Here is a 14,483-nt window from a genome sequence, read left to right on the forward strand (position 1 = left end):
CACCAATGTCCTTAAAGTAGGCCCAAATATGAATTCATCCTTTAAAAAAAAAAAACCTTCGGGTTTGAATGAATCTCCTGTCAGTCTCCAGGTGCTCTGACGCTGCCAAAATCTTTTTGCTGCGAAGCCATTATTTCCAAGTCCAGAGATAAAAATATATTCGTATTTTAATATCAAAATATTACAGTCAATATTCTTGTGTCTCTGCCTTCCCTTCTAGGACAACTAAACTACCTCGGATCAAGCCACCAGATATGGCATGTCCTGGCAGTGGCGATGTTATATTGGTGGCATCAGTCTACAGTGTACGTCATGCAGTACAGACACAGCAAGCCGTGCCCGGGCTATGTTTCACATTTGTGAATGCAGGAATGGCCGCCTGCTGTATACAGTTGGTAAGCAATATGTCACGGGGAGTTGTCTACCCCACTGTTTCTAAGATTCACGTTAGTTTTTCCTTTATCCTCCTATTTAATATATCATGAGTAATACTTTATAAAAATGGAAGAATATACTTGGGAATCTGTAATAATAACTGCTTTCCAGCCCTTAAAACTACTAATTTGCTGCTTGTACAGAAAGTGAAAATTAGTTGACAATTACAACAATGGTCGTGAAACCAGTGTAGAAATAGTATTAGTTTTACTTTACACCAGCTTCATTTCCTTAGGAAGGCCTTCACCTCCATTATAAAACGGAGTCATCCTGTGTGATTCCTTTAATAGAAGATACTTACAGTAGTGGATCCAGTCGAAGTGCCTCCTCAAGGCCAGGGTTGCAGTAGCCTGTGCTTAGCACAGCCAGGAGTGCCGTTCTGAGTCATCACTCGCCTTTAAATACACGGGTTGTGAGAAACTGGCACTTAAGGTATGATTTCCTTTAGCTGTAGGCTCCCTTCTCCTTAGGCACGTTGGATTTGTTAGTTTGCTAGAACAAAAACTTTAAACCTTCCCTCCCCTGAGTTGAGAGAGGCATTAAGAGGAAAAGAACTTGCATCGTCATTTCCCATCCGAAAGAATCACATTAAAAACTGAAGATATGATCAGGCAACAAATTCTGTGGTCTAATAACTAAGGCTTTTCAGCTTTTTTTTAAGCTTTTTTAATTTCAAGGACTATTACTAAGTTCCATATAATAACGGCACTCTTGCCAGTGGATTACAGATTTTTCGTTCCAAAATTCCTGTAGCAAAATAGAGTTTCACCTCTCTGAATTCGCAGTCCTACTAAATTTCTTGATGGGTGGGAGTTCCCAGTTATATGGGTGCTACTTTCAAGGCCACAGCGTCCAGATGGCCCAGGGTTGACCCTGAAATGAACGTTAAGCCTTAGAACAAAGTCACGTAGATGCCCCAGTTGACAACAGGATTATTCCCCCGTACGCTAGTCTTTCCCTGTTTACGCGCACGTGAGCGTTTTACTGACTGCGCAGAGTGTTGGTAAACACGATCTCATACTTGGGCCTGAAGCATTTATATATCTTTATTGTATATGCCTAAGAAATAGATCTCACCACCCCAGCATACATGCTCTTCTCATTCCTTGGTCTTTTCGTGTGTGTAAATTAGATCCCTTTGGACGCATTCGCAAAAACATGTTCATCGCGATATAAAATATTATCCAGATTTCTTGATGGGGTCACATGAGTTGCTTTAAATACTGGTGTAGCTTCAAAGCACCGGAATTAGTGTTGATTGAGGGTGAAGCTTACTTCCACATTGCCATTTCTGTATCTCATGTTAGGGATGTTACTTTAATGTGCCTCAGTTTATCTATCTGTAAAATTTTGGTTTCTTTTCGGTGTAGTGTTTTTGGAGTATAAATTCCCCATGCTAGCATCTCAGCACGGAGAGTCTTCCCAGTAGGCTAAGGGCGCTGTATTGTACCATTATGATGATGAACACACTACTTTGAAAATGGCTACTTTGCCTCCTAAGGCCAGAAATTTGATTCCTATGCTGAGTGATAAAAAAAGACTTTGCTGTAATAATAGGATGTATTTTCCCCAAAACAACCCTTAGGGGTCTAACGTGGTATTGTTGATTTTAAATAAGATATTTTGTCATTTTGGCCCAATAAAATACACTGAGAATAGTTAGAATTAATTTAAAAATAGAAAAGTCTAGTTATTTTAGGCCTGGTACCATTTTACTATAAAATCTTCTCAAAATAGAAACATTGAACTTTAAGCTCTATTTTCTCTAAGTTTTTTAAAAACATTCCTGGTTTTTTGTTAGAGAGTGTATGAATTATCTAATACTTGCCATCCAAATTAATGGATTAAAAAGGCATACTATGTTTGACTGTTTTTTTTTTTTTTTTTTTTTAATTTAAAAGGCATACAAGTCTGACTGTAGGGAGAATTCTACCATGGGAACATGTCATCTTTTTATGAAAATGTTAAATATTGTAAGGCACCTATCCTCTCTCGTTTTCATCTTTACTATAAAATATTTTATTATAAAGTAGGAAATGAATGGATGAGTGTGGATTGCTGTCAACTATAAACACTTCTGTATGTCAGCATTTACTGACCACCTACTGTGTGCATAGCGCTACTGGCAAAATTTGTAAGACATTGTTAACATGAGAGAATATTTAAAAATTGCCTACAAATCTGAGCCTTGTAATAATGTATATTTAAGTTATTTTTGGTTTTATAGATTAAAATAAGATTAAAAGTACACTCTTCAGCTACCATACTAAAAAAACTGGTTTTAATTTTACAGTGTGTAAACTAGAAAAGCTCTTTACCTACAGACTTTACACGTGCATTTTAAAACTATCCGTGGCGGTTTTAAACTGTCTATTGTGATTTATAAGGTTGTAGTTAATTCATTGGAGGCAATTATCTTTCTATATAAAGCCATTTTCAAAAGATAGTGCTTGTCTTTTTTGGTATGACAGAGTGCAACTCAGTAAGCTGCATGGCAAATAGGTGTGATGTAAATAAACCGGTTTACTAAAGGTATTACGTGCCGCTTGTCATTCTTTGTAATACGTAACGGCTTCAGAATCGTATTTTAGAATCAGGAATGAAGACTCAGGGAATCTCTGTCCCATCCGTCGGCATCCTGCCCGAACAGAGTAACCGATTTGAAGATTGTGACCGACTAGCATAAAGCTGTGCAACGCCATTCGGCAGGTCCCTCCCTAGAGCGATCCTTTGCCCTGTAGTCAAGGTCAGGGGCAGAGCCTGCACTCCTGGGTTCCTGCCAGCGGCCGAGCTGAGTGGATGTGTATCCACCTGAAGTCGTCAGTCTGGGTAGTCCCAGCCCTGCCAAAATGCGTGAAGAAAGAGCTCGGCTGTTCGGGGTAGGGACGGAATGTCTTTTTCCCAGCATCACCACAGTGACTGTGTGTCCTCAGAAGAGGTGCAGAGGCCGTTGGTACCGATGTCCCCAGAAATTCCCTATACGTCCTGAGTAGGGAGTAAGGGAGTGACCCAAAACCGAAACTACCTTTAAGGAAACACTTTCGCAAGGGACAGGTGACAGCAGTAGGTAGCGGTCTCTAGTGAAAAGTGGCAGCTGTCGCCTTAGAGGGTAGGAATGGCAGCCACCAAAGCCCTCGCCCAGCTGCGAAGTCTGGGATCAGAAACTCTGCCCGGAACGTACGTGTAACTGCAGTCGTGCCGGCCGCCTGTGGCAGAGGCCGCTGTTTGTAAATGCGCTACAGAAAACTCCACTATGAGAATAACTAGCTACATCTTACCGATGATGCCCGAGCTGGCATCATTTACATCCTTTATATCATTTATAACCTTAAAAGGGGATATAAATAGCTCTAATCGCGGGATATGTTTTTCTCTAAAGAAGTTAACCATAACTCAGCTTGAACAGTGGTGCATTCCACACTTTGTACCATTTACTAAAAAGACACAGGGCCCTTATTCTTCCATGTAACTTTAGATGTTACTAAGTCAAAAAAAGCAAAAAAGTTCATAACAAGACGAATCTTTCCACAAGCCACCAGCCTAAAGCCCCCCGTTTGTGAAATACTACCTAAGATGATGTGGTCTTGACCAGACATAGCCCCCACCAGCACCGTCCAATAAAGAGGTTTTCTCTTTAACATCCCAAAGCCTCTTTTCTGACATAATCAAGGATTACAGTATTTTATTTAACCAAGTACTTTTTAAGTTATATATGTTACCAGATTTTAAGAAGCTTCAATAAATCAGACACAAGCAAAGACAATGCCGGACGTTCACAAGGTACTTCAGAGTCAGGCTTTGCCTTACCTTCGTCATTGTAATAATCCGTAATTGTAGTTCCTGAACAGCTTGTGCTATGAAGTATTCTTGCTGCAAGAATGCTAGGTTACAATGTTTTCCTACTTAAATCCCACACTGTGAGCTTTACCCTAAGAACAGAAATCTAATCCTATTCATTTTTCTATTCTACTAGTTGGAGCATAACAGGTGCTTTCATGTCTGTAGTGTGAATAAGAGCTGAATCAAAGTCTACATCCAAAACATTTAAGACAAATAATGAAAAACTCCACAGTCACTAATTACAAAGAATATGCCATCCATTTGGGATTTATTGCATTTAAAGAAAGCAGATTATTAAAACAGTAGGTATGATAAATACAGTAAGAAAATAATTTTAAATTTCAAACAAAACAAAGTGAATGAGGGACAGAATTCAGTCAATAATAAGCAATGTAAAGGCAATAAAGTAGTAAAATCAGTTAGTGCTTAATTAGATGTAGAAAGAAAAAAAATCAACTGATTCTATCTCATAAACAGTTTCCCAGCTAGATTTGAGGACTGAAGTTACTTTAGAAATATAATAAACATGTAAATCAGGTTTATTAAAAGTTAAAGTTATTTGCTTAGTGGTACATAAAAGGCTTCAGAAAATTCAAGTTTAACAAAAAATGGAAGTGTAATCAAAGAAAGTGCACTTAAAGCTGTTTGCCAGCAATTTAAAAAGTAGCTTCCTATTACTATACTGCTTACTATTAGATGACCTTTCAATCACAAAAAGAGAGTAGTAATAAAAACAATTTTCAAAAGTAGCACAATTTTTAAATAAAAATAACCCCAAATGACAACCCATTGCATTTTCATCTACCTCATTCTTTTAGTGGCTTTTGTAAAACCTCCCTAGGAGTGAATGTTCTTTTAGTAATGATTGTGGTTGCAATTCCATTTAAAATTAAAAATTCACATTAACTCCACAGTAGAGAGATGTGACATTTGCATGCATGCGTGTGTTTATATATTTTCCTCAATATATAAGCACCCTGGTGCATAAAAGTTTTCAAACATAATTTTTATTCTCACAGTAGATATGTCATCTCATTGTCACAGTAGATCTGTCAGCTCAGTATCAGACCTAGCAATGATGAGTGAATTTGCTAAAAGGAAGAAAAAGTTTACTGCACATTCTACACATATTAAAAAAATGTACCAAACTCCTCAGAACTAGTGATACTAATACATGTGTGTACCTTCTAGCAATGCTTATATGAAGTACCAAAACTTGAACTAAGCAGAAAATGGCTCTGCCTGATGAACATCAGAGCAGAAGAGGGGTTCCACCCGACTCTTCTCCACTAGCCGCAGGAAGACAACAATCTATCACTGTTAAAATAATAAACGGGTGGGATCAGAAGGTGTATCTGTCTACAATTCCAAATAAGGTCATAACTGCGCCCAAATACACATGCAGGGAGGGCGTGGGTCTCCTGAATTTCCCAATCGATACTTCTGAATAAATAGTTAACTTTTCATCCGGCCTAAAAACCTTCTTCCTCTACCTAATACATACACCAAGCAACTTCCATGTCTCAGCAGATACATTCTTCAGTGCCATAAAAGCTGATCTTTTAAACACAGTTGTGCTGAAGTGACATTTAAAAAGTTAACTGAATGGTCCACTTTTAAACAACGATTATTCAAAATCAATAAGCATTATTAAAGCTGTTAGGACAGAAATAACTTTGGCCTCAGATTTTTGCTAGTTTCATAATTTACTTCCCTTAGTGATGTTCAAGTATTACAGGTTGTTAGGACTACGTACAAAAGCACAGAGAACACCTGATTAATAACAGGAAAAATAATTTCAACTTTCCTTCCTTAAACGAGAATTGGGCCATCCCATAACAGTACCAAACGTTTCCTGAAACCTGTGTCCCAAGTATGGGTTAGGCTCTTTGCCGTGCCTTGGAGCTCCAGTCTGCGAACTCGCATAAGGGAATCACCTGGGCATTGCTTGAGTGGCCTACATCCTAACAGTAGTGGGAGGAGATAATGAAAAATGGAAAGCAACCCAAATCCTATACTCCTTGGAAAAGGCCTTTACGTCAGCACACAGGAATCTCCCCATTTCTATCTAGTTAGGTCACCTGTTGAATCCTAATAGTTCCTCTGAGCTACAGTCTCAAGAGAGGAAAGTCACTGGGCTGTGATACCAGAAACACAAGGACGGGAATATTTTAAACCATGTCAAAACTGCTTCCTTAGAATCCATCCAACTTTGTAAGCCCGAAGCGTCTACATCAGTGTCTAAATCACAATTGTTCAGTGTATTGAAAAGCAAGTGTAAGCAAGGCCTTGGTATCAGACACAATCTAAGTATTTCATGTTTACATCCCAAGGAGACCACATTAATTCATCTACTACCTCTTTTAAATTAAGAAACTCATGAGGTCTAGCAGAGACCAAGGCCGAGGACTAAAATAGTCAACATACTGTGTACACATCAACCAACAAATTTTCATTAAAAAAAAAAAAATCTGTTTGATACAAACCTACTATATATAGTTCATGAATTTACTAAATGAAAGAAAAGTATCACTTGAGTCTACCTTGTAAAGTTTTGAAAAATATCGACTTGAGCATTTGCATTAGCAGTATTAATCAACCTGAGAATGGGGGGGGGAGGTGCAAACATAATATTTGCCTTTGGCACAAGGACAAGTAATTGGTGCAGTCGGGCTCTAAAAATACGATTCTTAAGCAGTAACACGATGCTTGGTCTGCCTCTGCTACACTGTGATTCACATATTGCTTCCCTATTTGTCCACAAATTTATATCCGATTTCAAACATCAAAGGAAAAAACAATAAACATGAATATATAGTTTAGTCACATATACTTTGCTTCTTTCCAAGTTTAGAACTGTGAAAACAGGCAAACAGCTCATCCCATTTGGGGCACTATAATTAAGAGATTCTAATAAGATTACTCATAAAATAGACTTTAATTGGGTTCAAAGAAAGTTCGTTTAAGGTATAGCAAACAATAAGAGTGCCAGTTAATTAGTTTCCACCCCTTTTTGTAAATAGCTTTAACAGTTCTAGAAACTTCTAAATGTTGATAGGGAAGAACAGTTAATTATAACTTAAAATAGCCAGAGACACAGGAAGCACAGATACTGGATTCACATTAATTCATATAGTAATTTCTATCTTATTAAACAATTTCTATAAAATCTCAAGTTTCTAATTAGGATTTGGGGTGTTAAAAAAAAAAAAAAAAAAGGCAATTTGGTAGCTGGGTTCTCTTGTCACCGGAGACGGACGCGTCAGCCCGGAGAAGTGAGAGGCTCGCTCCTCGCCGGCGGACCCCGTGGAGCCGCCCGAGGGTCCGCTGGGTCGGGGCAGAGGTACTTGCGGCAGGACGCGGGGTCCTGCCCGTAAGGCTTCGTGGGTTCCACTGGTCCGCGCGCTGCAGGAAAACACTCCCCGCCCGAAGCTAGCCGGGGAGCTGCTGCTCGTGACTCGGGGACATCCCGGGAAGGTGGTACTTTATAGTAAAGTCCATTACTCGATGCAACACGATTTTATGTTGTAAACGGCTCAAAAACTCAGGGTTTCGGCTACATGTGTTTGTCCTGGAGTACAGTTTCCCTACAACCCTGTCCTCACTCCCCGTTTTCCCAACGATCTGCTTTATTCCGGGCACGACGGCAACACTGGGAGCAAGAAGCCATTCGGGAACCAGAGTGTTCCTGACGTTCCCGGTCTCTCTCCCGGACCCCGTGCGCGCCCCGTGTCCCCCGGTCTTGTCGGGGACGCCCGCGGGGTGCTCCATCCTAATGGCACTTGTCTTGGAAAATGCGACCGTCCGAGGCGCCTCAGTCCGTCGCTCTGGCTCCGCGACGCCGCGGACGGCGCGGGGACCGGCATCTCCGCTCCCCGCAGACGGGAGCTCAGCGATTCTCCAGGAGAACCAGGGTCTACACCGCGTGCGGCGGGGAGAGACTGAAAGCTCCGCGAGCGCGGCTGGTGCTCGGACCGACGCGCTCGGTCTTCACGGCCGGATCGTGCCAGGAGCCCGGAGCGCGCACACCCAGGGACGCACCGCTCGGAGACGAGGGACTGTCCAGGCCCGCTCCGGGCGACATGGCTGCAGAGGTGGCCCGCGCCGTCCCTGCATGCCGGGCGCCCCTGCCCTGCGCGGAGCCTTCCTCTCTCCATTTGGTTTATTGAAAATGGCCTGTTCCGACGGGCTGGGCACGAGTGGCACACGGACAGACGCGTGTTCTCGCGGATTCACACAACTGCTCACGCTCTGGCGACGGGCGTCCCGGCCCGCGCGCGTCCGGGCCGCTACTGCTTGGAGGGGAACGGCGCGGCCCCGAACGGGTCCAGCTCGGCCGGCGCGCCCCGCAGCACCAGCTCGGTGAAGGGCACCGCGCCGAAGTCGTCCGTCCGCAGCGCCTCGGGGCTGTGCAGCGCGCCGGGCCGCGAGCTCGCCCTGGGCCGCCCGGGCAGGACGGGGCCGTGCTCGGCCCGCGGGTCGCTCAGGCCCGGGTGCGGCGGGTGGTGCGGGGGGAGCCAGGGCAGCTCGGGCGGACGGAAGGGCTTGGCGCCGAAGGGGGCCAGCAGGCTGTCCTCGGGCTGCAGGCCGCCGCCCCGGTCCCTGCCGTCGGGCATGGCCACGCTGATGTTCTCCTTGGAGTCCGAGATGGTCAGGAACTCGTTGCTGCTCTGGGAGTCGCGGCGGCCCGCCCTGCGGGGCCGGCGCACGCGCTCGGGGGTGCGGAAGGCGGGCTTGGCGGGCTTCCTGGCGGCGGCGGCCGCGCCGTGGTGCCGCTTGCCGTTGGCCCTGGCCGCGTCGGGCTTGGGGCGCCGCTGGCGGGACGACAGCTTCTGCAGGCCGCGCGTCTTGGCCCGGGGCGGCGGGGCCCCCGCGAGCTCCTCGAACGGCACGAGCCCGAACAGGTCCTCGCGGCTGCCGCTGCCGCCCGCGGGCGCGGGGACCGGCTGGAAGGGCGTCGCGCCGAACGCGTCCACGCTCCGCGGGCGGCCGGGGCCGTCCTCCTCGCCCCCCCGACGGCCGAACGGCGCCTTCGTGAACACGTCGGGCTCCTCGGGCTCGGGGCGCGCGGCGGCACCGGCGTCCTGCGGGCGCGGCTCCTCGCGCGGGCCCTGGCGCGGCTGCCCGGCGCGCACCGCGAGGAAGGGGACGGCGCCGAACACGTCCACCTCCGGCCTCGCGGCGTCCGCGGCCCCGTCCGAGGGCGACGGGCCGCGGCCGACGAGTGCGGCTCCGCGGCCGCCCCGCACCTCGGCGCGCTCGTCGTCAGAGTCGGAGCTGCGCTTCTCGTCGTCGTCCTCGTCCGAGTCCATGAGCAGAGGCCGGTGACCCAGGTTCTCCGGCTCCGTGTCATCGTCGTTAAAATCCCCCTGTTCCCCCTGGAGGACCTCTTCGTCCTCCTGCTCGTCCTCCTCGCTGCTCTTAGGAGAAGGCGGGTCCGACTCAAAGTCACTGTCGGACTCCTCGGTCCGCCGCTGCACCTGACCCCGCACCGACGGGCTCTCTGCGCTTTTCTTCCCAGCCCGCTGGTCCTTAGCCACCGGACTTGCTCGTCTGCTCCTGATCGGGTCCGCGGAGCCGTCTTCTCCACCCACGGATGAACGCTCCGTTTTCTTCTCCGGGGAACCTGCAGGTTCAAAGAACAATTACTACGGCATTCCAGCACACCTCGGGACCCATCTGCTCCAAACCGAATGCGAGGACACAAGGCATGACAAGTCCCTCCTTCCCGCTCACCTACAGAAAACGATAGTTACCTCTTCCGTCATTGGGCTTAGGGAAAGCACTTGTGCTGGACTAGGCGGTCAGGTCCTCTAGTGCAGACACTTTTACTTGCCTCTGTACCCTACACACCACCTACTCACCAAGGCCCTCCTTCACGGCTGGCTTTGATTTGATGGTACCCAGAAGGGGCCTCTGAATATAGCACAGGCAGATTTTCTTCTCCCACCTTCAAAGTAAGATTATTCAGCGAATCGCCCCTCCTCAGAATCCCACATTTACCAACCCCCCCCCCCCTTCTGCTTATATTTCAAGACCGTTACAAAGTTTTCCCAGAGAGATCAACAAGCAGGAAGAGCTTGGCTGCTCAGTCGTATTTCACTGTAATTTTTTAAAATCAGCCTCTGGTCATCTTAAGACTTAGGCTAACATGAGTGCATCCCCATAATCTGATCAAAGACAAGGACCAGGTACTGAACCGAGACCGTACTAAGGACATCTACCTTCTCTACATGCCACATCTTCCTTTAACTATCATATCTTCACTACTAAACATTCCACTAAAAGCATGCTACCTTTAAAAAAAAAACTTACCTACCAATATGTTCTCTGTACGATGCATAATAAAACTGCATCAAATATAGTGCCTTACGATTTCACTGTATGGCATATAATAAAGACTGTATTAGTGACATGAAGATATCCTGCCACCCCAAGACACTGATATACTGAATTGATTTTCCAGATGTAGGGATCAGTTTTAACTGATCCAACCACATGTCCAATCATCCCTTCCCTTCCTTTGACTAAGATCAGGTATTTTCAAAATAATTAGCTAGGGTTGGAGGTAGAGTCTGTCGTCATGAAAGCCAATCAACTTCTGAGGGAAGAACCATTTACTTTCCTGTTATTAATGTGGTCCCTGTGGCATAGGACACTCCCGAGTTCTTACCTTCTCTTTAGGAGTCAGTACTACTGTCTTCCCACCTCCCTGACTATTCCTTCGGGATCACGCACACAGAGACTTCTTTCACGAATATCTCCAAAGGCATGGATGATCCCCCGGGTTCAATCCTTGGATCTCTCCTCCTGTATGTCCTCCTGGTTTTAAATACTTACATGCTAACCATCACGACTCCATCTCTCTACTACTGACCATGAATACTTATCTTACTCATCTAACACTTATGATATGTGTCCTACTATTACTCCAAACTCAGTAATTTCAAGAGAGCGTCTTTCCTCTTAAAATGTGCTCCTCACCAGTTCCCACTAAATTAGTAAATGACACGTCTAACTAGTTCTGCAAATCAACAGAAGTCTGGAAATCATCTTCCTTCCTCAAAGAGTTAGTGTTTTTAAGCTCTTGAATCTGTTCCCTCCAGTACCGCATCCCTCAAACTGCTCCTCTATCCTGCCACCAGAATGACTTTTCTGAAACACTAATTATGTGGCTACAGCCTAAACCCATTCAGTGGCTCTCTAAAGCCCTAATCCTTAGCCCAGCACAGGGTGCCCTTCTATAGATCCTGTCCTCCCACATCTTTAGCCTCAGACCCTGATGTCTTCCACGAGTATATAGCTCTACCCGAGTTCTCCTGCTACCCAACCTCTTTACGTTTGCTATCAGAGACTGAGGAACCCAACCGATCTGGGTTTCAAGCGGCACGCTGCTGTTTGAACATCTTCCTACCGGTGTCATACCACCCCTTGCAGGAACGTCCTTCCAGCACTCCCACTCCCAGCTGACTTGCCTAGGGGACCCGGCTGTGTTTCAAGACCCAGCCGATGCCAGGGCCCTGCAAAGACTTCCCTAGAAAAATACCCATATTGGGGGCTCCCGATGAACTCAGAACCAGCCTCAGTGGCACTGTATTACGATTACTGTCTGCTTGTCTGTTTTCCCTCCTCGATTATGGGCTCCCAGACACGGTCCTATTTGTCATCCACCTCACTTAGCACGAATCAGCACTTGTCGAATGAACAGTAGTGACTACTCTGAACTCAGAGCCACGGGCGCACCCAGTACACTCGGAACACAAGAAAGAAAGTCACATTCAAAAATGAACTCTTTACATTTGCAGATTTTTTTCAGCTCAGGATTCAGTCACTGCATTTTTTTAGGTTTAATTTAAAAAAAAGTGTTGGTTACACTGAGAATGTTGGTTTCCCCAGTCTCTGCCTTCAGGGGTGTACCGTCGAGGGTGGGAGCCAGGGCAAGCACAGACAGAGTCCAAGCTCGCTCTGCAGTAACGGGGCAGTGGCGCGGGTCATGGCGGGGGCAGGGGTCCAGACGCCTACTCTGGAAAGTCAGCAAAGGCTTCCCTGAGAGAGGATGGTTGACACCGAGCAGGGACAAGGAGCCAGCCATGCAAAGGACAGGCAGGCCGCCCCGAGGAGGAGCCAGGCGTGCGCGACGGCGACTGCAAGAAAGCGGTGGGCCCGCTCGAGGGCTGACGACAGGCCAGCGCGTGGCGCACGGTGGGAGGGGCAGGTCACACGAGGTACCACGGGAGGGAGATGGGGCAGGAAACGGAGGGAAGTACCCGGCCTGCGAAGGTGCCTTTCCGGCCCCGAGGAGGAGCCTGGAATTGGTTCTAAATTCCCGGAAAGCTGTAAAAATGCGCGTCCTGCCCAGACTGGGATGCGGAACGGAACTGAGCGCTGTACGGGGAAAGGGCCGGAGAGAAGCGAGCAGATCGGGGAAGAGGAAACGGGAGAAATTAAAGCCACAGACGCTGCTGGCCTGCACGGCGGCGGCAGCCCAGCGCCGTGAAGGGCGAGACTGCGGGAGGGCGCTCCGGGAGGGCGGCAGCGCAGAGAAGAGTAAGGAGCAAGAGCGAAAGCCCATCGTCACGGATGGGGCTTCGGGCGCCGATCGCCACGGATGGGGCTTCGGGCGCCGATCGTCACGGATGGGGCTTCGGGCGCCAGGCTGGAAGTACCCGTGAGCATTCAAGAGCAAGCAGGTGCTGGAGACCAGGGACGTGGGCGTCCCCCCAGGCGAGGGCAGGCAGAGCGACGAGCCTGGAGGACGTCACTGAGGAAGTGAGGGGCCGCAGCACTGAGCCCCGGTGCAGCACAGCCGCGGGCAGCAGAAGAGCCCGCGGAGCCACCTGCGAAGTCGCCGAGCAGCCCCGCAACCCGGCGGGTGCAGGGCCCGGGCAGCCGAGAGAGGGGTGCCCCGGGCAGCGGGGGGCACGGAGCCAGGGGAGGCAAAAAGGTGCCGCCCACCGAGAACAGACAGTGGCCACTGGCTCTGCCCAGCCCGTGCGGCTGGTTGGCAGCCGTGACGTGAGGAACAGGGCTGAGGAGGGGGAAGGAGACAGCGAGGACTACCGTCAGGTTCTGCTTCAGTGTCATCTTCATCCATTATTCATCTACCGGTTCCGTGAAACCAGCCAAGAGCTAAATGCTGTCTCTTTACTAATGCATGACAGCCTTATCTGAAATCCTAACAGATGAAACCCCAATCAGATGCAGATTCTCGAGTTTGACGTCTCTTCCATACAGCTTACTTTTACTTATTAAAAACAAAGATTACTTTTAGATTAGCTTTAGAATTTTCGTGAATTTTTATCCAAAAGAAAAAAAAAGTGTAATGGCAAAGACTAAGAATGATCCCTCACTGTGGGCAGTTCCATAAGATAGAGTTTAACTTACTACTTCAAGCTCCTCACCCACCCAGCGAGCCACCGTGCGTACCCATCATGCCTGCTCATGGACACCTCCAGCAACATTCCAGAATGTTTTCCAACCTGCATCCACAGAACATGTTTCTTCTTCCAAGAACCAAACAGCTCTGTGGTCTCAGGTACCTGAGTTTATAAAACGCTGCGTTTAACATGCCTCTACCCAGAAAATGCGCACTGAAGGTGCTGCCCAAACCCTACACAAAAGAATCTGCTTAATCTTGTGAAACCCAGGACTTCCCAAATTTGCTTCACTATAAACATTTTTATGTACAAGGAGCACCTGTTAACTTTATAAACGATTTTGCAAAGTACACTCTGAAAAAATACTATTTCTACAACTTTTTTCTTTTTTGAAGACTGTATTTGAGAGAGGAAGAGCACAGAGGGAGAGTGAAAGGGAGAAGCAGACTTCCTGCTCGGCAGAGAGCCCAAGGGGTGGGGAGTCTCGATCCAGGACCCTGAGATCATGACCTGAGCCAGAGGCAGATGCCCAACCAACTGAACCACCCAGGCTTCCCTGTTTCTACAATTTCTTGGGGAAATTCCATTTCTAGGGCATAGAGATCTTCGGGAATATTTAACATAGGACCCAGTCCTTCAGTTGACTTTCTCGTTGTTATTCTAGTTTAATCCCAGTCTTCTAAATTAACTGTTTCCTTTACCCAGCGGGCCACTAGTGCTTTTTCCAAGACACATACGTCATTTCCAACTCATTCTGTCCACACTGCCAGTTTCTCCAAGTTGTTTTAATATAGACATAGATTTCTTTAAGTGCTGTACAGTTTTTCTTTT

General features: G+C 47.2%; 2 protein-coding genes across 7 annotated transcripts in view; one reads left to right on the forward strand and one right to left on the reverse strand.

The window, feature by feature from the left end:
• LOC111149023 (progestin and adipoQ receptor family member 3) overlaps window positions 1–14,483 on the forward strand; it is a 37,899-nt gene that overhangs the window by 17,722 nt on the left and 5,694 nt on the right. For 3 of the 4 annotated variants that reach the window (XR_002640732.1, XM_022505911.1, XM_022505912.1), the window contains exon 6: window positions 221–395. Coding sequence is in view for 3 of the 4 variants with exons in the window: in XM_022505911.1 (XP_022361619.1) it covers window positions 221–363 (143 nt within the window). In the remaining variant the exon portion in view is untranslated. Of the gene's footprint in view, window positions 1–220; window positions 2,971–14,483 lie in introns of those variants that run through there. The other variant, XM_022505910.1, reaches the window with a different exon arrangement.
• LOC111149022 (BMP2 inducible kinase) overlaps window positions 8,496–14,483 on the reverse strand; it is a 122,684-nt gene continuing 116,696 nt past the window's right edge. For all 3 annotated transcript variants that reach the window (XM_022505909.1, XM_022505907.1, XM_022505908.1), the window contains one exon: window positions 8,496–9,901. In XM_022505909.1, coding sequence (XP_022361617.1) covers window positions 8,565–9,901 — 1,337 coding nt within the window. In that variant the 3' untranslated portion in view covers window positions 8,496–8,564. The remainder of the gene's footprint in view (window positions 9,902–14,483) is intronic.

The sequence above is a fragment of the Enhydra lutris genome, unplaced genomic scaffold (assembly GCF_002288905.1).
Source record: "Enhydra lutris kenyoni isolate GAN:26980312 unplaced genomic scaffold, ASM228890v2 scaffoldscaffold21, whole genome shotgun sequence".
NCBI classification, from domain to species: Eukaryota; Metazoa; Chordata; class Mammalia; order Carnivora; family Mustelidae; genus Enhydra; species Enhydra lutris.